General features: G+C 39.7%; 1 protein-coding gene across 2 annotated transcripts in view; it reads left to right on the top strand.

The window, feature by feature from the left end:
* The first annotated feature begins 15,893 nt into the window (after positions 1-15,893).
* The window catches only part of LOC124170121 (Golgi reassembly-stacking protein 2-like), a 116,149-nt gene continuing 106,954 nt past the window's right edge, over positions 15,894-25,088 (top strand). Inside the window, exons 1-2 of one of the 2 annotated variants that reach the window (XM_046548809.1) lie at positions 15,894-16,088; positions 17,901-17,981. In XM_046548809.1, the coding sequence (XP_046404765.1) occupies positions 16,026-16,088; positions 17,901-17,981 (144 nt within the window). In that variant the 5' untranslated portion in view covers positions 15,894-16,025. The remainder of the gene's footprint in view (positions 16,089-17,900; positions 17,982-25,088) is intronic. The other variant, XM_046548808.1, reaches the window with a different exon arrangement.

Raw genomic sequence — 25,088 nt, forward strand, 5'->3', positions numbered from 1 at the left:
AGTGCCCTGAACTCCCATCAAAGCCGTACTTGCAATATAAGGTACATTGAAGCTTTCCCTTCATATTCTCCAGCGTTGATACGCGTGAAACAATGCGCTTAGCTGTGTGCGCTAAAAGAGCTTGAAGACTGACATCGCACTTCTCTTCGGAACCACAAATGCCTTCAGGGTAAAGCCCGTATGACACTTGCCAATTTATTGGCCAATATATCGGCGCGCAATATTGGTTAAAATATTGGGCTTTAGGCATCGTATGACACGTACCAATATTTACACCAATATTGGCCGTTTTGGTGTTCTAATACCCCACTAGAGAACGCCACATAACACAAAATGACAAAAGAGCATCTCAAGACGCAGATTGATTGCCAATGAGCTACAGAATGGGAGGTGGCATAATAATTGTAAATTTAATAACTATTTCGAGGGGCTGCAAAGATATTTTCGAATTGCTCGAAATTTCATTCGGGTGAGTTCCTTGAATGATGAGAGATAGGAAATATTGTGATCTCATAGGTGAGCCAAGATAACGTAGCGGCTCGTTTTGGCTGGAATATGTTCATCGAATAAACAGAGATTGTGTCATCAATTGGGACTTTCACCCAAAACTTTAGCGCTCAAATCATGAAAAATAGTTTAATAATTGTAATTTAAACAAAATATAGACGCAATCGAGGAGAATCACGACGTTTTATCCATTAAATATCCGAAATGTTATTTCCGAATTACCCACTTTAGACAGTTGATGTTTGTGAATTTATGTTCTCTCAAAGTACATATTAATTATTTGAGCTATTCCATGGATTGCTATGCTTCTAAAGTTTTTATATATGATATTAAAATTCCGAGGTGAAATGTTTTGCAAAGAGCTTCTAGATTTGGCCACTAGGAGTCGACAAGACTGAGTTCTGATTGGAGATTGGCCTCGAGAAAATAGAACCCGTTCTAAAATCTAGATTGGCCAAGAAATTGTGCCCAATATTGTGAAACGGAGATTGGGCTAGAAATTGGTGTGTGTCAGTGGGTCCACAATCCAATATCCAATGGATTGGCCAATAAATTGGGAAGTGTCATACGGGCTTAAGCTTCATGTTTTGCTTTCAAGACTTCCTGGTACCTAAGGTAAATGGTGCGCCTATGCTTCAAGGATGTCTTGCGGAGAAACACATATTGATGCTTCGTAAAATTTCCGGACACAATCAAAGACACCGTTTCACCTGGAGATAATTCTGTCTGTTTGGCCTCCTTCGCTCTCCATATTTCGCTAACACTCGTTTCGCTCTAGTAGGTGTTGTCGATGTGACTTCTTTTATCAGCTTTGCAGCCGCCTCATCACCTGCGCTGCGGTAGCCCATTGATGCAGCGTAAGATAACTCAGCCGGAGATGCACTGGATCTTATCTTTTCTATCTTCCTTCTCTTAGCTCTGTCGCTGGACTCTTCAAATTTTCTCTTTGGTCGTCCTACTTCAGCATGCTCTAGAGGGAAGAAAAGAATTGCATTAAGCACTTAATTAATCACCAGATGTGAGAGGAAGATATTGATATACTTCTGGAGGGAGTTTTAATTCCTGCTGCAACCAGCTTTTGAACGTCTTCTTAAAATGTTCATCTGCTCTAGAGCTTTGATTCCACTTTCTCAAGTATATCGGGAAAAACCTTTTGCGCAAGAAGCGCGTCAGAATATTTTTGGCATGCTTTCTTTCATTCAGTCGAAATCTTGTCACTATATTTTCCACGACATATTCCTTCTTCTTTGCTAATGAATATTCTTTTCTCTCTTTAAATTTATTGTGCACTTCAAGGTACGTAACATTTGTGGCATCCATTATTAAAATTTAACCGATGTATTTATCGTTGAAACGATGAATGTGATTTCAAATAATGTAACTTGTAAAAAATGTAAAAAATTTTAATCGATAAAAAATTGAGTTGAAAATGAATAAAATATATGGAAGCTTAAATATGCTTACCTCTGAGTTTCCGGGGTATACTGAAAGTTGGATGCCGGGCAAACCAAGTGTCTTTGGTGGGCTTAGACGAATTTTTCCCTCCTCATCACATCCTATCTACGTTTTCAGGCTGCTGAAAGGGTTCTGGAAACAATACTTGGCGGCACTGGGGCGGCAAGAGGATTAGGCAGCCATTATTGCTCCAAGCGCCAAGATCTTAATTTTTCGGAGTAACGTGTTGAAAACGCTGTCCAGCATGTAAGCAATCTTCGCTCGATAAAAGTATGAGGAATGTTTTGCAGAGGAAAACATCTAGCGGTTACTGTCAATTGCTTGTATAGTGAGTAATGTAGTCATTTTAGATAACGCATAATTTGCTGATAAAGTGCATGAAAACCGGCCCTCATTGGTTTAATGAATATTTAAAGGATGGTGTTCAATACATAGTGTTCATACGAAAATCTTAAAACACATGATGAATAAAATCTCGCAGGATGGAGAATTATGCTAAGTATACACCACGTGTTTTCAACAACCGATACAGGAATATTTGAGCGATAATGCCACTCAGTCTTCCGCCGGCCAGCCGCCCTCAGCGGAGTGGTGCACCGCTCAACTGAAGACCCTCTAGATGTCGGATAGGCAAGTATAGGCAAGATTTTTTTCTCCATCTCGTTGTATATACTCTTACCAAGCATTCTGCATAGAAAACTTCGGGGGACACGGAGAGGCACCAAACATTATCGACGAATTTTACTAAAAATAGGCCCAAAAATAGCTATCATTATAAATAATTAAAGATTGTTATAAAAAATACTGAAACGAACAAAATTTACCTTGATGTTATGCAAAAAGATGCAAACATACCCTGTAAAAATTGGCAGATGAATACATGAAATTAAAACAGTCATATATTAAGTTGTATTTCCTTAAAATCGACCATTTCCATTCGTCGGGCGTTTTGGCCTGAACGTGCCCATATTTGACGGGTTACACAGGTCAACATAATCATCACACAGACCTATAAGGTACGAAATATTGTAGGCCATAACCTGTAGAATACGAATAGATAATCCAAAACTTCCTTGTAAAAAGTCGAAAACATGACTTTTTGCCAGCATTTTTCGATTTGGGACCACTGTGCGCCGCTGCGATGCAGACTGCTAGCAGGTAGCGCTTGGCTTAAATAAGGATTATTAATACCTTATCAAACGAAGGAAACTTTCCGACCATAGGCAGTTTTAATAGGTGATTGTTAAGAGATGCTTCCTGAGCTCTGTGTCTCATGCATGCATTGGTAATCTCAGACGAAGTAAAACTTCTATCTACTTCTATCTATATAGAAACTAGGTACCTGTGACGTCACGTGGAGTGTAATCGAATGGGCGCCAATCTGGCCTTTTTTTCAAATGCGGTTAAAATTGACTTTCTTTCTTGCGGGTGCTTTCCATTCGTCGACGCAAGTTGACATGCGTCGACACAAGTCGTGCTTTCTGCTTTTCATTCGTTTGAGTTGCCGACACTGGCAGACTCACACCGACACTGACGAAAAGCTGAAGTGGACAGAGGAATTGCGCATTCATAGTTGTTTTGGCGCCTTTCACCTGCATTGGAGATAACACTATTTTTATAAGAGATCAATTTTTGTGCTGGAGTTGAAACATTTTTTTCATAAGTTGTTGGCAAGTGTGCGATATGTTCAAGGTATGACATTTTAAATAAATAGGTTATATGCAGAGATAATAATGCATTTAAATTTGCAGTAGTTATTATACAATTGTGAGATGATTCTTATTGTTATTTTAAAATTTACCGCTACTGCTACAATGTATGTCTTCCATTACATAGGCTATAAACTGCTCTTCGTCCATCTAAAATAAAAGACAATTTTCGGCACAAGTTTAACTTTAAACGGTCAAGAGAAAAATCCAAATAACCAATGATCAGAATCCAACATTGGTCATTAATATTGTGACGAAAAGCCTCGTCACGGCGCATTCTGCGTCCGCGTCTTCTTCCCGATTCATGTTGGCGCGCGGCAACAGCGAGTGATGAGCGATTTTTTTTTCTTGTGTCGTCTGCTAGAATTTAGAATGTCTTTTGTTGTTTAATGGGTATATAAGGCCTGGTATGGTTGGAACTCGGGTCGATTCCTGAGAAAGCGGTGGTTGATCCGCTAGAGAGGACGGAGGTCAGCTGTGACAGTGCCGAGGTGGGGCAATAAGACGGGGCCGCGGCAGACGAGGGCTACGGCATTCTGGAGGTCGGGCAACGCGACCAGGGGAAAGGCGTGCCGGAGAGGAAAGCGTGGAGTACAGCGAGGCACAAGAAAAGTGTCCTCGTTTTTTCGTCAGGACATCACGACATCGTCCAAGGATTCGCGGGACGTGGTTCCTCGCGATCGACGCATCGTGACCCGGCGACCAGGATTCGGACTCGCCGTCTTTGACACTTAAGTACTCTAAACCCTCTCCCGGGACGGGGAAATAATCCCGATCCTTCCCCGCTCCAGCCAGCCCACGCGCCCCTGAACGAAGAAAGTCCCTAGTGTGCACGTGTGTCATCCTAATAACCATGTGGTTTATGACATAAACTCACGTCACTCTTTCTCGGTCTAAAGACCATTTTAAATTGTATCACGATTCTCCCGTTCGCGTCATCCCATCTGGTTGACGTCAGACTCATTTTTGATTGAACAGAACGTGGAGCATGTAACATTTGAAAGTATAACAACGATCATTACCCATAATTGTCTTTGAAGTGCAGTGGTTTTTTTTCGCAACTCGAGCAAGATTACGAGTGCCCGCGTCATAGCAATCTTTGAGATATTCAGTGTTATTTTTGTCCATTTTTGTTCATTTACCCCAATAATCATCTCATCCCTCATTTATTAGATTTAAGATTTCTTTCTTTTTGTGTCTGGCATATTTGCTTCATTTTTCTTTTTTGCAAGTGTATCATTGATGTCTCGCCCAAGTCAGCATCACCATTCCATCCCTCATTAGTGTTTAAGGACAAAAGTGTTCGTTTTATTTTCTTTGAATAAATTTTTGTATGACAGTCATTCGCTGTGTACGAGGTCATTCATCCCCTTGCTGTGCCATTGCGTTCAATGCCGTGAGTTCCCATCTTGACCGCGAGCCCCAGAACCTACGAAAAATTAAGAACTCGGATCGTAATCTCAGTTCGACGGTGCACGGCATCCGGGCGTGTACCGTCACAATATAAACAAAAAAAATTCCAGATCTTCATTCTGAATCGTTTACATCGTTCTCTTTGGATAAATTTCCCGGTGTTCTAAACTCGTGTTCTACCAAGTTCCACGCGCATCAACTACTGCGCATACGGTGCTTTCCATTCGTGGCTGGCTTGGAGTTGATGCCCCGTTTACACAGCGATCGTGCCAACGTTGATCCGTACGCACGTAACCTCAAAACGTCGTGTAAACGCACAGAGTTACCATCGTAGGCCTTAGTACCTAACACTGCCGAACTTACGATGGCTAGCGCTAGTGCGCCAAGAAAAAAGAGTTGGGAAATGAAGATCGCTACATATACGATTCTTTCCCGCCGTTGCAATCTTGATACGATAAATAACTCTAATATATCAAAGATATATGGCAACGATTGAAGACATTATTGAGCAGGTAATGGAAGAACGTAAGGGGAAAGTTTTTTCTGATGTTCTATATAGCAAACGATATCGGATATTCTATACGACACCAGTTTTATGTATTTCTTTATTTACAGGTTAACCCTTAACCACATTACATTATACTTTACAGATGATGGAAAATAACAAACACACACAAAATGTTAACCAATTACATCGTTGAATACATGATTTCCTGATAAAATTCGCCAGAAATAACTATAACATTTAGATGAGGACATGGAGAAATCAATTCTTGTGCCAAATTAAGCCAAAATCTAGGAGCAATAGGTACTGTCTTTAATGCGTGAATATTCTTGAATGTTTTGACATATTTTCTCGAAGAATCTAGATATCTTATAGGCTTCACGGACTGTTATGACTAGTTTTAGTTAAACCTCATCATTCTGGATAGCTGAGAGTTGAAGACATAATTTGCTCCATGGTAATTAAAAACGAGCAGGTGAGGATTTGTATAGTTATGACGGGATCCATTAAAATTTACTAATAAAGGAGATAGGAACAATCTATGATAATTCTGTAGAGGAATAAGGTAGTGTTGTAGGATCGTATGTCGTGCAGGAGTTTTCAAATTAACTAGGGATTGAAGATATGATATATTGTGTTGTAATCAGACAGTGAGATTCCTATATCGTAATTATTTCATTTGAGAAATTTATTTTGGACACGTTTAAGCCGGATTGAGTCGATATTATTATCGGTATAGCATTTCCAAATGAAGGGCCGTGGAGCATTCCTCTTGTGATTCAACTTTTTCTGAAAAGCAAGCAACGGCGTAGAATAAAATCAAAGAATGCTACGATTCATTTTTTGTGACCACCTCTGGATTCCATTCTTTTTCCATCTACAACTTCCTTTATAACTCTACACTGATTTTTGTAAATTATTATGGAAGAAGAATGCTGTGGACTTAGTAGTTTTCCCTAGGTTGAGTCACAAAGTTGACAAAACGGCTAATTTTACGGTGCGCGGAGTCATTTATTGCACTAGCGTGTCTCGATTTTTGAATTTTTTTTTTTTAAATAAATCGGAATTTAGAATAAAATTTTCTTTAAAATTATGTATAATTCATTATTAGAGCATAGGTAGAGCGTAGAGAGAAGCCACGATATAAATTTTCAAAGTACAGCGGTGCATCATTTTGACGCCGACAGCAGAAGAAAACGATGTCTTCTTGGCTGACGGTGGAATGTATGAGGAACAACATTGCTCTTTATTTTCATATTTCCTCCCTTGATTTTAAACATCATGCAATTTTCTTTGTCATTCCGTAACTGAAATTGAACAAGTGCCATTAATAATTCGAGCCCATCGTACCCATAGAGAAACAAGTATCTCGAAGTTTTTTTTAAGGCGGCCGAATTATAGAAAAATCTCAGGTTCAAGTTATTCAGTCGATGAAATACCAAAATATTATATATATTAAAGTTATCTTCGCTTACATAGCACACGGGTTTATCATTCCGTTTATTAAACTCTTATTTTTCCGCAAGGCTCATCCCGACAGACGGCATGCATCGAGGCTTTTCTTCTAATTTCCTCCGTGGGAATGCAGACGAAATTTTTTTCTGGAATGTCACTGCACAGAGAAATAATGCACCACTTGCATTTTTTTCCTTATTTCTGCCACGTTCTCCTTTAAACCAAACGTGACTCTTCCAAACCTGCAGCTACGACGTTACTGGGCTTCGATCTTAAACTTCGTTACGGAAGCTGCTGCCGCTGTGCTCTGCTGACAGTTGCCGCGATTTACGTGATATCAATTTGTGCCTACGCGCGCGAGTATATTTTACCTTGTGCATCGAAAATTTTTTTTTGAATGCAGAACAGCGTCAAGACGCAACGCGCCAATCGGCGCGATGGACGAGGAGTCTCAAGATTCCGAGCCACACGGATCTTGGTCCAAAGACAATGACACCCGATCAACCCCGCCATCCTACCCAGAATCCAACCTGCCTTCCTCACCGGAATCACCGCCGGCCAGCCCGTCCCAACCCGCCTCAACCAACCCCGTTCCGGACTCGGTGAGTCCAAGCATTCTTTCCATTCCTTTGCTTGCTCCTAATGTAATTCCCACTAAAGATTCAGTTCTCACTAATTCCAATTCAACAGTTCAAGCAACTTTGCCATTAGAGAAATGAGGAACTTGCATGGGTCGTAGATTGCTCTAAAAACTATTTTGAATAAGTCAAATGGATACATTAGCTCGCAAAAATACCTTTAGTTTCTCCATTCAACATCAAAAGAAATAAAAAAATTGCATTTAAAATCGAGAAAAATTTCTCTGATCCGACCACTGCGCGAAGACACCCGAGCGTTGCCGAGGCCAGGCGTGACGTCATAGGTGCCTAAACAACCGCAGGGAGTTGGGAAATACGCTGAGCGCATGGTGTAAAATTTGTTTTGAGGGAGTATTTAGCCGCTCATCGTCACTGTATTTTGTTCTGTTATTCTTGGGAAAGTTTTCCTATTGCTATTGTGCCTAGATTATTACTTGGGATATTAATAATGCGGCATCGGGATGATGAAGTACAAGCGTTTCACCTCGTATGTGTTAGTTATCAGAAAAATGGATGATAACGTTGCCACTCGTTCGAATAGTACACCTGAAATCCATCTACATCTACATAATACCCCGCAAGCCGCCTAAGGCGTGTGGCATGGGTTGTTAGGACACCAGCCTTTTTTTAGGACACCAAAAATTGATGCCACGACCCTCATGGAATTTGTTAAGACAAATTATTGCTATACGTCGGCGGCAAATCGAGATGTAAAAGAAACTTGTAATACTGGGGGATAACGATCGTAAGCTGTGCTGTTGACATTAGAGTGAGCTGTGCTGTTGAATTTGGCAACGCCGAATTAACGGAGAAGGTAGTCCTATCCGTCCTACGGTACGAATTCACAGCATAACAGTCTGCACACAATCCACATGTGAGATCGCGAATCAGTTCCGCTGCCAACACACACACAAGCTACAACCTATTTCAATAATATAGGTAAATCCATAAACAATATTAGCATATACCATAAAAATATAGTGGGAAATAGGCAAATACTCTTATCAAAAACTGGAAGTCACTGTCACATTCTTATATTCATCACGTACAACTTACAATAACAGAACTCGTTATGATGAAAACAACTACTTATTCACTGATTTAAACCCTTAAATTAGCCCACACAAGTGACACAGGTGACTTTTCTCACTACTATTCGTTGAAATAATGGAATAACAAACTTCACACACAGTTTTTATTTCAATAGCGTGGTCGTGAAATGTCATATCTACGGTGAACAACGGAGATTAGCACGCCACTGACAATTTTTACACTACTGTTAGACATTTATCGATAGCGTAATAGCACTTTTTACAATTCAATCACGATGGAACACTGATAACTCTTGGCCGATATTTTTCAACCTTGTCAAACTTTGTGCATTACAACCACTGGCACTGTGATTATTATCAGTAGCTTAACGGGAGGTGTCACGTTGAAAATAACACTATTTTGGCACAAAAATGTTCCTAGATGTCTCAAATCAGCGAGCAAAAGTTGCATTGACTGGAATTCACCCCATAATAAAAGCACAGACAGTCCTAAACGACGAATTCTCCGGTACCTACGAATAAACGGATGAAGTTATTGTGTACATAAAAGCTAAGCGGACATAAGTAAACATCAAATTTGTTCTAATTACATATTTAAATGAATGATATGCCGTCGGTAACATTAACTTACAATTAACGTATCCCCCTTCCAATGGCCGTGGCTCAGACTCCTACCACGATGTTATTTAGGTATTATAAAATTTTTGGTTTAATTGCTCCAGTTTTATATTTTATGCCGTTACTCAGATATTAATATTATAAATAATGCAAAATATGAGGGCTTCCAAGCCTCTATCGTCGGATATTTATCTTTAAATAGAAAATAATCAACACGTCTAACAAACGAAGCTCTCACAACGGCAGGCAACTATTACAAACAATCACAACAATAGCTTCGCGTGATGTTTAGGCACCTTTGACGTCATCGAGGCTTCGTCGGCAGTGGCTTGGGGGGTGAGGGAGTTTTTCCCGCGCTTTAAAATTCGTTATATTTATCATTAAATATCTCGCGAAGGAAAACTCAGATATACATGCGGTTTTCTTTGTTGTACTCAGAAAATAATTTTCTGTTCGCCTGTGAAATAAAAAAAATTCATGCAAGTTCCCCATTGCAAGATCCGAATGTAATAGCCATTCTTAGGCTCCCTCTACTGCAACCAATAGACGCTTCTGCTTCACAGGAAGGTTTTTCAGAGATGCGAGAGCGTAGGCGTGTGTTGACCTCTCCTCCGCTATCACCCGCTCCATTGCCAACTAGCTATAGGATCGCTCCTCTAGAGCCAGAGACTCTAAATGGCCCTCTTCATGTCCATGTTCCGAAATCTTCCGATCCGCCGCCTGCTACTGCAAATAATTCTAGCCAGAACCACAACCAATCTCCTGACAACGGTTCTTTTCAGACCCCCAACATCAGTAGTCAGCCTAGCGCCCGTCAGGCGCCCCAAAATACTAGAAAGTATCGTATTCCACTTATTTTCCTCAAGGACCAATCCCAATGATCCTTAAAAAACCGTGCGATCATTACTGCAACCAGCAAACCGCCTGTTTGCAATGCCACTGGATCCCAAATCCGCGTTCAGTGCCACTCGGCAGAAGATTTCCCTGCCCTAGTTAAACTTTTTAATGAAAAATCCTGGGAATTCTATTCTTACCAATTAGCGGAAGACAAGAAAACTTATCTAGTCGTCCGCGGCCTTCTCTCTGCGACTTCAACCGACGAAATTTAAGATTCCCTCTCAGAGCAAGGACTGGAAGCTGAAGACGTCGTGCAACTAAGGACCACCAGGCCATTAAAATCAGAAAAAGACCGCCGCGAACGCCTTCTGCGAGAAAATCCTGACGCAACTCCGCCTCCACTTCCCGTCAGATTGCTGCCGCTCTTTCAACTAAAACTCCAGTCCTCCGCAGACTAAGAGAAATTCATGAAAGTGACTCATCTTTGCAGCTTAGGCGTCAAAATTGAAACCTTCCGACCTTCTCCCGGACCGCCCCAATGTACCAGATGCCAGAGACATACAAATCTTGCGTTATGCAGACGCGCTGTGTCCGCTGCGGGGAAAATCATTCCCATACGGCATGCCAACTTTTAAACCTTCTCCTGTGAAATGCGCAAACTGCTCCGGCGACCACCCCGCTAATTGCAAGCAATGCCCGAATGACCTAAGTTTTGCGGAAAAATTACGAAGCAATCGTCGACCGCCACAAATCAGCCAATCAGCGTTCAGCGCCGATTCCTTCCCGCCGCTACCGCAGCAGACTGTACCACCCGCTCACGATGCCGCAAATTCCAGCTCTCCGCCATCCCAGACAACTGATTTTAACATTGCGTCTTTCATCTCGTCTTTCCTCACTGCTAACCTCAAGCAAAAAATATCTTCCTGGTTATCCGGCCTCATCAAAAAGCTCCTTACTCCTTCCGAAACTCCAATCATCACAATTGAAATTGTCCAAATAGCACTCTCTTTGATGAGTGATGGCTAATCCACCAGCGAGCCAACTCAAGATTCTTCACTGGAATATCTGCGGAATACATGACAAGCAAGAAGGGCTTCGTGATTGCTGCGATGCGGCCTTCATTCAAGAAACCTGGCTCAATTAAAAGAAATCGATTTATTTCCCTGGCTTCTCCCAATCCGATCTCCGGCTCGATCGTCATGATACGAAAGGCGGCGGTGTTCTGCTCCTAGTCAAGTCATCAATTCCTTCTTCACAACTGCCTAATCCTAAAAAATCCTCCGTCGAAGCTGTCGGTGCAAAAATAAGAACTACGCTCGGCGACATTCATTTGTGGTCAGCTCACCGTCCGCCGAACCGCCGAAAATCGAGGATTTCGACCATTTAAATTCCATCCTGAAAGTGCGGACATTGATCGCCGGCGATTTAAATGCAAAACATATCAACTGGGGCTACAATACTAACAATAAAGCGGGAAAAATGCTTCTTGGCTTGCTGCGTCGGCGGAATTTAGAAATTATTGCACCGGATTCACCTTCCCATTCTTCCTACCACGGCTCTTCAGACATTCTTGGCATCGCTCTCTCGCTAATAGATTACCAACGCTCTTCTGCTGCAATAGATTACCAACTATCGGACCATCTTCCTGTCACCTTTACTGTCAACTGTCTTCCGGCGCGCAACATTTCCGCTCCCAAACGAGGCATCAACTACAACAAATTCAGTCGCCTCGTCGGAGACCACTGTCATCTGCTCAATGCTCTTCCGATCTCATCACGCCAAGAAGCTAACTTCTTCGTTGAAAAACTCACTGCCATCATCCAGGATGCCGCAAATGACGCATCATATGAAATTCCGCCCAAAAACCGACCTGAAGCTCTTCCGGCCGACATCACCACCACGATTCAGCAGCGAAACTCAGCCCGAAAGATTTGGCAGCGAAGCCGATTCCAAGAAGATCGTCTACGCTACAATGCGCTTCGAAACAAAGTCCAGCGCTCGATCAAAGAACTTCGAAGCAAAAACTGGAATAAAAAAATTGAATCCCTTCGCGGCGAAGACGGAACTATATGGCCCATTGCAAAAGCTCTCAAAAAACCTCGCCGACAAACGCCTGAGCTCAATACTCCATCCGGATTAGCAGTCTCCAATGATGAAAAAGCGCAAATCTTCGCAGAACTCCTGGAAAAAGGATTCTGTAATGATCTCTCTTCTCCGCGCGAAGATGAATGCTGTACCAACTGGCTTAGTTTACTTAACCGCCCAATCTCTGAACCTGAATTAACAACCCCGGCTGAAATCATCGCTTCAATCAAGCCGCTGAAAAGAAAATTGGCGCCTGGCCCTGACGGCATTAATAACCGGCTATTAAGAAACCTCCCAAACCCGATGTTTCGAATTTTGGCTCGTCTCTTCAACGATTTATTAAAAATTTCGTACTTCCCAACAGCTAGGAAATTAGCAAAAATTATAATGATTCCTAAACCGCATAAACCGGCTTCAAATCCATCTTCATACCGTCCGATCAGTTTGCTAAATACTCTATCAAAACTGTTCGAATCGATCATTCACTCTCGCTTACGCAACTTCGCGCAAGAAAACAACATCATTCGACCAGAGCAAACCGGCTTCCGCAGCAACACTTCAACCACTCATCAAGTCCTGAGACTGGTGGAAGACATCACCGCCGGCTTCAACTCCAGATTGATCTCCCACTGCGTGCTGCTGGATCTCGAAGCTGCCTTCGACCGCGTATGGACCGTGGGCCTTATCCAAAAATTAACCGATATCAACCTTCCTCCTTACATAATCAAAATCATCCAATCCTTCTCTTCCGACCGATCCTTTTACGTCCAAATCTATTCCTCTGCATCCTTTTTCCATCCCATTTCCTCCGGCGTGCCGCAAGGCGCAATCCTTTCAATCCTTTCCCCATCTTGTTTAACCTCTATGTGAATGATATCCCTTCCCTTCCTCAAACCCGCCTCTATCAGAATGCCGATGATGCAACCTCAATGGCCCAGGGATCCGATCCGCATAAAACGACTGATATTCTCCAAGACCACCTGGACGAATATGAAGATTGGGCGGCCGAGTGGAAATTCAGCGTCAACGCTGCAGACAAATGCAATCACATAGTTTTCTCCAGACGACCGAAAGCCGGCGAAGGCCACGATGGATACTACGGAAATAAGCGTATTCCGAAATGCTCAACTGTAATATACCTCGGAGTTACGCTTGATAAACACCTCTCTCTGGGCTTGTCACATCCAGTCTTCAATCAAGAAATCGCAAGGGAATCTACGCTGCTCTATTTCCACTGATGAAATCGAATTCTCCTCTGGCATTAAAAACTAAACTTTTACTTTATAATTCTTCAATTAAACCGCTTTCAACGTACGCCTCTCCAGTTATTTGGCTTCATGCCGCAGCAACCCATTTGAAGCGAATTCAGACTTGCGAAAATAAAATTATTAGAATAATAATTGGAGCCCCATGGTTCATCAGCAACCGACAAATCCGAAAAGATCTCAACATAACACCAATTTTATCATTTCTTAAATCCGCAGTAGAAAAATTTCAATATTCCTTTGGCAAAACAAACAATGAACTGTTAAAAAATCTTTGGGATTACATTATTCCAAATAAACCCAGACATAAAACCCCCAAATTTGCCCAAAAACCTTCCCACATTTCCTTACCTACCTAGTACCTAACCCAAGCAATGCTTAGACTGCAACTTCAAGAAAAGAAGCCAACTGTACTATAGGAAACCATCCCGTTCCCGAAACGACTAGAAGACGGCTGATTGGCTGGGTGCTAATACCATTGCTATAAAAGAAAACTCCGCTTGGTTTGGCTGGATCTTGGACTCCTACTGTCACGTAGCAAGATTAGTGGAGGCGGTATTTTTTAGTCCGCGAAACTCGGGAGACTTTTGGAATCCATTTTCTAATGTATAAACTAAATTTTAAGCGGAAAAAAGTATATTGCGGTACTAAGTATTTGCTGTAGTACGTCAGCATACTGTCTATAAAAAGTATGCAATTTCCCTATTGCCTTTTTCAAGCTTAAGCGCGTCGATTTATGAACAATTACAGCGCAATATTTATATTTTCATTGGATTGATGTGCCCTGTAACATGGATTCATAAATATGAAATCATGGTCGAATGTTCAGCACGAGTGGAGGTGTGATTGTTGAAGTAGAGGGTTGTATAGTCCATTGAAAACTACATCTCGTATTTGACGATGTTCATAAAATCCTTGAACGCACCAAATTATAATAGTATACGTACTTTAGGCTTTCCAACTCGACGCATCAAGACGAAATTTAATATCAAGGAGAATAAAATATATCTATTTTTCTGTTTCATATCATAGCAATCAGTTTCCGGATCATGTAGCGTTTGTAGCGTTTTGCACTTTGGCGCGAAGATTGTCTCGTTTTTATTATCAGTGCTACCACCTGACGAGTACTCGATATACTCACGGTTTATCCTTCCACCTCTCGCATATTTACAAGCGAACGTGTGAATTGTACATATATCTGTTTTTTACACATTATATTTATTTTCTGACTTTTTATGGAATCTTCCTTAGAATAATACGCTATCATATGGTTTCCTTTCTGAAACCGTTAAAGGCAGGGGAAATGAGCGTTGCCAACATGCAGTTTTTTTATGTTTGCAGCGGCGGATGTGATTTTCGTGAGCAAAGGTAAACACTGGTAAACACCACCAAACGCTGCATATAAATGCTGGAAGATAGAAATAATTCATTTCTGTCCAGCATGGGTAATACTGGTGAACTGATTATATGATGCATATTTTTATGATAAATAATCCACGATAAGCTGTCGTAGGAGATAATGGGTAAAAAAATATCATGTATTGTTAAAATTGCAGCAGGAAGATATGCCAATCGTGAAAATATAAATCGTTGGCGAAGGTTAAATATAACGTTTGTAAATAGAAATAAGGAAGAAACCTTTATTTTTTAGATTCAATTTTTTTGGATAAAACTCTCCAATATAATTAGAATACTTAGTTTCGGACGGATAAAAGCCGTTTCACGTTAAAATTTCATTTTGATTTTAGTTAGATATCAATTCGACTAGTTATAATACTAAATATGGCACCTAAAATATCTGATAGAAATTTTTCAATAAAAAAATGCTCAAGTTCTCAAATTTATAGCATCATAAAAATAAATAGCATTTTTGTAATGGGAAATTTTTTCTGCCTATACGGGGTTTTTAGTATTTATTGAATGATTAACCCTCATCTTTCATCGTTTCTCTCAATTTCTAAACTTAAAATTCGTATGACTATAGAATCAGTCTTCCATGGACAGGTCAATGCATTGACCTCTCCGAAATGACTCATGAAATCGCAGCTGCACAAATGTATTTCGCCTCGTCAGATGTTGCCCTTAAAATGTAATAGGGTAGGCAAATATCAAGGGGACTCCATTACTATGTCCAACGTTACAAATTTTTCACAAAAGATAAAATTTGATTTAATCTGTACTTTAAGCTGTTATAGTTAATGAATTTAAAGTTCATACATATTAAATACTTTTTAATTTAATATAATAAAGTATTATGCATATTTTCATACTTATTTGAAAAAAGTAATATATTGCATGTTGGTGTTTCTGCTCATACGACCTATCGTTTGGGCTGCTAAGGGCTTGATTCACGCTACCTCCCGACATTCAGTGCGTGCCACGTTTGATGGAGGATAGTGTTCCTTGGTGAATTTTTTATGCAAGTCGTGAAATAATGATTAATTGCTGAGTTAAATTGGCAAAAGGAATTTTTATCATCAACTGTGATGGGTGCTTCTCATAGCGTTGACATTCCTGGAGGAGGAACCGAAGGATATCATGTACTAAGAGTAAGTTATTTAGTAGCGGCGTTTCTTCAATTTCTACTGAGATGTGTTAATTAGGAGGCAACTTTTAGCCAGGACATGGAATATTACGGCCGGTTTTGAGTAATTGTGGTTTTCAAAAGTATTTTGATTTTAGTATCCTCTTTATCATTATCAAAATTGTGTATTAGCATATTATGTAGTGACATAATAGAGCTCACTCATAATAGAGCTCACTCATAATAGAACTTCCATTATTTTTGTACTCGATTTTCCGTCAATATTCGTGCGATAGCGACTTTAGCCTTACTTACTTGTGTAACTAACCTTTTTAGCTGTGTTAAATTTTAGGTTATGCATTATTTGCTTCCTCAATCTTTATAAACAGTTATGAATGACCTTAAAATAAACTCCACATCATAGGATGCCAACAAGCTCATTATGATATGCCAATTTGATTATTTTAGCTGCCAAGTGAGCATATTTAGACCAGTTTAGTGATTGATGACGTTTCTGCTTTCAGCTCAATCGGTGTGATAACCTATTTCATTTTCAACGGTAATGACAACAAATTGTTTTTATTTGCAATGAAAGCAAGCATAGCTTTTTATGTTGTCTCAGGTAGGGTGCGATGGAGGTGCATACTGCTATTTATAATTTTCATTTGGGTGTTCTATTTATATTAATGTTTACATTGTAGTCGTAAGATATTTTTTTTCGTATATTGCTTTATTAATTGGTTACTCTACGTTAAGGTACGTTTTGTCAATTTGTGAATAGGTGACTCCGAGAAATATGACGAAAGTTGAGTGTCTACCCGACTCTTCAGGTTTATTTAACGAAAAGTGGAACTTGTTCCAATCTGGTTTTTACATTTAGTTTAAAATTAGACTGTTCACACTATTAAGTACATCATCGTGAACTCGTGAAATTTAATGCTTGTAGTGAACCGGTCTTCAATGCCGTAGAATTACTGATAGTGGAGTAAAAAGTTGCAGCCAGCCCGATTGTATCGTTCAAAAGTAGGCATAAGCGTAAAAAAATTTCTGTAAAATGTGAAATTAATTTTTATTATTGGTATTGTACCCCACGGTTCCATGTTATCTTACCCCACGGCGTTTTGTTGCATTCAAAGAAAAAAATTGAAGAACGAGACGAGGTCATTGGTGCAAAATTTGGCTTATCGGAAGGCCAAGAGGTTTAAAGTTTGCAACTGACAACGTTGATAAACAGATAACTGCAATATTGACGAGCCTCGTATACTTTGATGATTTTCAGCAATTTCAAATTTTTAAGAGAAAACTGTTTCGATACAACATATTGTTTTGGGTTTTAATAATTTCGATTGAAGTTACATGCACTGGCATAAATTAATTATGTTGAAGAATGTACCTTGCTGTACTTTTCTCTTAAGTCCCCATGTAAAGAGTGTCGTTGATTTGAAGTGAGGAACATAGAAAATAAGAGTGGATCCTGTACACTTTTCAACATTATATTCACTCTTTAGTGTGACATTAATGCTTAGTTAATAAAATAATTCTTTTTTCCATAAAACATTGCAGAAATGAAATGCATGATAAGTTTTATTGTATTTTACATAACTCCTGACATAAATTTGGTTTCTTACTATAATTTGGCATGCTTATTTTGTAAAATATAATAGCTGCATTGGTGTGCTTTGTCTTACATGAAGAGATCTTGGCAGTTGTGTTTATGAGATTTGTTCCAAACTTTAATCGCACTTTCTTCAACAAATTCATTGACACTCACATTTGCAAGGAAACTAAATATAGGATTGCCTCAGTTGATTTGACTCGTGTCTTTCTTTTGTTTTAGGTCCAGGATGGATCTCCAGGGCAACAGGCTGGCCTTGAATCATTCTTTGACTTCATTGTTTCCATCGGGAACAAAAGATTGGTATGTGTAGATGAGTAACCCTTGGTTTAGAACGAGACTTAAGCTTTAAATGCCGCTTTACACGGTGAATGATCATGCAAATGAAATCATGCACCGTGTATAATGGAAAAATTTGCGAATGAACCGTCACGCGCATGCACATTCAATGAAAATTAGAATATGTCTTTTGCTAGCATGATACCGTGTATGATGGCATGAAAATTCACTGTTAACAGCATCCGTAAGGGAACCAAAATGCAACTATGTATCAGGGTTCTCACTCAACAGTGAAAACCTTAAAACCGAGAATAAGCCATGAATTTCAACTACCGTGAAAAAGAACTCGAAAGAGCCGTGAATTTCGTCATAAAACCTTTGAAATCTCTCAAACTTGATTGTAGAACTACGATAGACAGATTAAAAGAAAGAATAAAAGCGCTGTGCATTCATAGCGCAACTATTAATTGGTCCATGTGCCACGACAACACATTGACCTTAAGCCTGCGATTGGAAGACGTTAACCCTGGCAAAAAATCAGGCACTTCTTCACTTCCCTGCTCTCTCCATTTTCCCACTCACACCCTTTAGACGGACCTGAATTTTGCTAACGATTGGTGAGGTCATAAGAGATAGCACTTTCATTGCTGTGTTTGTATTCACAGCATCTGTTGCGTTTGTTATGTTTTTAATTAACGTGCAGCCGATGATTGTTAGGTGATCAATATTTCTGCCTTAAATGCCTTATCTACAAACTGTGAATTTGATGAAATTTATACCGAGAAAACTGGAAAAAACCGTGAATATTGTAAATTAGTTAGAGTGGGAAGCCTGACTATACAATGGAAGTAAACCATAAGACATAGAATGTATCTAGGCCAATAAAAGCTACTCAGGCTTCTATCAATGTTATCTCTCTCCATACAGCTCACGTTACGGAACCCAAATTACATTCTGTCATCTCGGCTGATGGTGAGTGGATCAAGTAAGCCAGCTTTTTCTATTGTTCCTTGGTTGTCACATGATTGGCTTGGAGTCCGCCAACCAGATTCGGCAACGGTATAGTTTTATCGAATCGCCTATTTTCGTCGGATCTTCACCAAAATTAGTGTACATAACTTAGTGAACATAACTTAGTGCGCAGATGGATGCGTGGGCAGTGTCTGTGAGTGATTGGCCTTGTAATAATGATCGAAATATCGCTTTTTCTTTGGATCTGTCCATCATAGTTCTACAATCAAGTTTGAGAGGTTTTCAAGGTTTCACCACGACTTTCAAGGCTATATCCTGGTTTTTTCACGGTGTACGAAATTCATGGCTCATTCACGGTTCTCGGTAAAGTTCTCACTGTTGGGTGGGAACCCTAACTGAGCAACGCGTGGAAACCATCCCTGAAGAGAAACTGGGGTGACAGTATACAGTGCAACCTCGATATAACGACATCTCACGGTGCACTAATAAACACTCGCTATAGCGAATTGTCGCTTTACCGGAGGTGGAGCAAATAATAGCCAATATACCTGTTGCGAACAGATATACAGGAACAGGAGTGGTGCGGCGACAGATAAACATCTATCCGATAAACGTAAGCATAAATCCAGACGAAAGGCGATGTTTTTTGCATCACTAAATTTCCTTACTCAAATAACGACTATCAATTCAAACAATTTATAAGCGCTGCACTGAATTAAAATCATGCAAAGAATTGTTTTGTCAATCATTATATTTATTGAACGACAGTTTACCACATAAATTTGAGACTGAACACTCCATTAACTTCATTTCTAACAGATCGCTAGCGGTTACAGAGGTTAAGGAGTCTCGATGAAAGTCTTCCGGCGGCGAAACCCTCGCTATGGCGAGAGCCAACGCCGAAAGGGTCTCGTAAAAACGAATTTTTTAACACGCTTATTATAGGGTCAATTGACAGTGCATCGGCTATCTCATGTAATAGCGGGGGTGTCGCTTTAGCCCGTACTCGCTTTAACGAGGTTCCACTGTAGTTTTATCGAATCGCCAATTTTTGTCGGATCTTCACCAAAATTAGTGTACGTAACTTATTTCACATTCAAAGCAACCCTAGGGCTGGGTTATAGCACTTTGAGTACAAATAAAAATTTACTAGTTCATTACTCATCTTGGCGTCGGATGGGTAACATATTGGCAACAGCAGCCGTCTTAGTCAAGAAAAGATGATCGAAAACAAACTGTTGCTAAGGTGAAAAAATTAGTTTGTATTACACCATTTTTTTGTATTTGTTTGTTCGATCGAAAACAATGCCAGATTTTGGCGTGGTCCGTTGGGTTTGGGTATAGACAGCCGGCATGATGAGTCTTACAAAGGATGCAAATTTTCCCTTCTACATTTTGTAAAATCCGAGGGAATGGCTTATTCCTAGTGTACGGTCGTAAGACTGGAGGGGTGGGTTGGGTAGCGCATGGCGGAAGCCATGCCGAAGGCAAATCATACTCGAAGGATATTTTTTTATCATTGGTTCCCTACATGTAGAAAATCACAAAATGACATTTGAAAAAATTCACAAGCCATACTTTTTTTTGGCAGCCATTTTTAAGAGAGGGGCTGGGCAAATTTTGATGAAAAACGTGTTTTGCGTAACGTTTAATTTCGAGGCTAATTTAAAAGATATCAGAATAATTCCAAAAACCAGTGTGTTCATCATGAAAAGAGCTTTGCAAACCATTTTCTTTTAAATTTATCATAAAATACAGTGGGTCAAAATCTTTCCGTAAAAAAACTGGATAAATTTGTCAATACTAACCTTTTAATGCCATAAATGTTTATGAAGGAAACGAGACTCACTAATGAAATGTTATTTCTGCGTTGAGTACTTAAAAAACTACTTGCAGTAAAAGTTTTAGCACTGAGTATGCACTCATTTTTTATTCTTTCTTATCTGTGTGTCGACTGACTCCGACAGACGGACTTATGATGGCATTAGCGAAATCATGTGGGCAGGTCAGATTATGCCAGGGTGGGTCGGGGAATGGTTTTCGTATTAAAAATATTAATTCGTCCCTTGAAGTGATATCAAATTCCTCCTGTCACCTGAATTGATACGAACTAAATTGTTCACCTTAGCCACAGTTTAGTTTTCGATCGTCTTTTCTCGTTTATGATGGCTCCTGAAACGTATAAGTTACCCATCCGACGCCAAGATAAGTAATGAACTAGTCAATTTTTATTTGTACTCACAGTGCTTTTGCTCACCCCTAGGATTGTTTAGAAGGTGAAGTAAGTTATGTATAATAATTTTGGTGAAGATCCAACGAAAATTGGTGATTCGATAAAACTATACTCTCACCCCAGTTTCTCTTCAGGGATGGTTTCCACGCATTGCTCAGTGAGGGTTCCCACCCAACTGCGAGAACCTTAAAACCGTGTATGAGCCGTGAATTTCGTCTACCGTGAAAAAACCTGGAAAAAGCCGTGAACTTTGTCATGAAGCCTTGAAAACCTCTCAAACTTGATTGTAGAACTATGATTGACGGATAATAAGAAAAATTGATTTATGGATCATATTTCAAGGTCTGTATGTCCACGCATTTATCTGCACACGTATATTCGAAGTGCGAATATTGGTCTGTGTGCCATGACGACACACAGACCTTAAGGCTGTGATTGGAAGACCTTTAACCAATGTTATCATTAACCCTGGCGAGAAATCAGACACCTCTCCACTTCCCCACCACCCTCCATTTCCTCACTCGCGATCTTTAGCCAGACCTGCTATGCTAACGATAGGCGACTTCATAAGAGCACTTTCATTGCTGCATTTGCATTCCCAGCATTTATCGCGATTGCTATATTGTTAGTTAACGTTTGGCCTGTGATTTTTATGTGATCAATATTTCTTCCTAAAATGGTTTATCTACCGACGTGAATTTGACGACATTTAAGGCCCTTTTACATGGGGCATGGAATTGCTCAGGTTAGAGCTGCATTAATTTCTAAAATGGCGTGGAATTGCGCGAATGCATGAAAAAAATTAGAACTGGCTATTTTGCCATCTCGCATCCACGCATTCTCGCATGTGTTCTAGCAATTCACCGCTTTCCACGACGTAATTTTGATTGCGCCTTTGCACATACGTCAGATTGTGCTATTCCGTGTACCATTTTCCGTGGCTTATAGACAGTGAAAACGTGGAAAAAACCGTGAATTTTATAGTTTAGTTAGAGTGGGTATGCTGTTATTAATCATGCTAGGGTCATTCCACTTCAAATCACCCAATATTAATAAAATTTGTTACTCGACATTTTTAATTGTCCTGATTTTTTTTCTCATTGGTTCCCTACTAGTAGAAAATCACAAAACAACACTTGAAAAAAATTCACAAGCCATACTTTTTTTGGCAGCCATTAATAAAAGGGCAGATTGGCAAATTTTGATGAAAAACGTGTTTTGCCTAAAGATTATTTTGAAGCTATTTGAAAAGATATCAGAATAATTAAAAAACCATTGTATTCTTCATGAACAGAGCTTTTGCAAACCATTTTTTCTATTTTTCATAAAAGACAGTCAGTCAAAATCTTTCCGCAAAAACTCGGGAAAAATTTGTCAATACTAACTTTTTAACACCATAAATGTTAATGAAGGAAACGAACTAACTATTGAAATGTTATTTCAGAGTTGAATACTTAAAAAACTCCTGGCAGTGTTATTTTAAGCAGTAAGAATGCTCTGCTTTTATATCTAGAGCTTGTCAAACCATGCCGAAAGCCTTTCAACGTTGATTTTTGCAGGTCAATATCTAAAAAGTGACTGAGTGAAAGCAGGTGAAAATTTTAAAGAATGTTCTTTATACATATAAAAATATCTCACAAAAAATTGTGACTGAGGCTGTACTACATTTAGGGTAGTGGAGCAGTGAATTTCAATAAAAATGCAATATCTTTACACACTCCTGCAGTGCAAACAAGGGTGCGTGCAGTCCAAGTTAGCACAAAGGGGTTTGACTAAATAATTACCTCAACATTAAGTTTAATAATTTTATAATTTAGTAAAAGTGAAACCCTGTCGGTGAACAGCCTGCATGGTGGTTGGGGATGTTTCTTGCGAGATATAAAACAGATGTAGTAAAACGTACATTGGTTGAAACTGCTTGTCTCCAATGGGAGAAGGAGAAACATCCTGAACAAGGATGCTGGGTTGAAAGGATGTATGCTCAGTGATGTAATTTTGTAATATAAGACCTTTCCCTATGGACCCTTTTGAGATGGCAGATTTTCGTCTTAGCACAACTGCCGCACTGAGCCACAAGAACTCTTCTTTCTTGTTGTACGCAGCATTTTTGAAGGACATTCATCAAGATGGGTCTCGCGTATAATCACACGCTTTCAGCTCCAACCTTTTTCGACCCCTGCCCACTGGGACTCCGCATTATCTCGGACTCCGAGAGTAGTTGTGCTCCCTCCTCTCCGGGTTTACGACCATACCTATGGCATTGGTTCGCGGTCAACATATGGATTGCTTATATGTATTTGGGTCATTCCATTTCAAATCAACCAGGCCATGACACCCACCGACTCGGATTTTCATGAAACTTGCCATGGTCATACATCCTGGCATAACTAGATATTGTGTACAATTTTAGCCACCAATTGTCAATTGTTAATGAAATATGAGCAATTGAAATTTGGGCGTATCCCCTAAAGTGCCGCAACGTGCAACGCATGGTGATTTATATTTTCATCCATAACTCCATTCCTGTGAGATGAAAAGCCATGATTATTTTTCTAAAGCTAAGTGGTCCATAATGATCCCACGATTATCATTAAATAATCACTGCATGAAGTAATTCAGCTGCAAAAAAATAAAGTTCACAAAAAAATCTCGCTTGCACCATTTTTCGTTATCAGCATCCACAGGGAAAGGCCATGTGAATGCAGACTCATGGTTCAGTTTACAGTAATCATTAATGTATGAGCAAAGATCCTGATGAAAAAAAATCGTGAGTCCGACGTTCCTTTTAGTAAAAAAAAAAATACTCATTCATGGTCACGGGAAAAAAATGGCTCTTTTTCAAGGCACATAGATATTACACGATTTAGAGGAGATATAAGCTTATACTCATGATTAAACAATATTGGAGCATGCATTATCTCACTATAGTGTGTGTTACTGGCTCTTAGAGTAGGAAACAAATAAGCAATCATGTGAATGTACTTCCCAGCGTACTGCTAATTTCGTGCTTTCGTGCTTTTCGTGGCATTATATTGGCACTTATGTAAGGAAATCTCCGACGAAAATCCCAGGCCAAGAAACGTCCACACACATATATTCACGTGTATAGTAGAGAAAACGTTAATGACGAAAATATGCTTCTTAACGTTTCTGGATCCAGGAGACGAAAGCTGCAAATTCTTGTCCGAGGTTTATCTATGCAGGAGAATGAATGCTGAAAATTTATGTATCCTTACTCTCCCCCTTTTATGACGGTCGCGGGATTGCAAAGTCTTAGTTTCGGGACGCAACAAAGCGTGACTTGGGCCATCCCTCAAAATCTGCAAACAGGCACCCGTACCCCTCGTCTTATAAAACCCCTCTTTGTGGTAAGGCACTGCAGTCATACAATTGTTCATTCAGCCAGTTTTCAAAATATTTGTTCCTTTCTCAATAAAATAAACTAAGAATTGAATTCATAGTATTTTGAGCAGCATTTTCAATTTTTAAACGAAATTCCACGATAAATATTAACTTTTATCTCGATTTCAGTATGAACATCAACATGGAAATTGGTGACGCATTAAATCCGTTAATATTGACGATGAAGCCTCGTTCAAAATTTGATGATTCTCAAAATTAAACGAGGAATTTGATTCAAAGTCTGCTATTAACATGCAAGCAACAATAGGGTAGTTTCCTTCATCAAAGAAAACGAAAGGCATTGATTGCGATTCGTTACCCACCATTAGTGTATTCATTATATGCAAATTATTTGGTTTTAGAAACCCCAGTTTAGATGAATGTTAAATGCTCAATTTTATCCTCATTTGAAAAACGCCAGATTGGTGCCCATACGATGCCACTCCACGTGACGTCACAGGGACCTAGTTTCTATACGAGTAGATAGGAGTTTTACATCGTCTGAGTATACCAACGCAGGCATG

This window comes from Ischnura elegans, chromosome 13, assembly GCF_921293095.1.
Source record: "Ischnura elegans chromosome 13, ioIscEleg1.1, whole genome shotgun sequence".
Classification (NCBI taxonomy): Eukaryota; Metazoa; Arthropoda; class Insecta; order Odonata; family Coenagrionidae; genus Ischnura; species Ischnura elegans.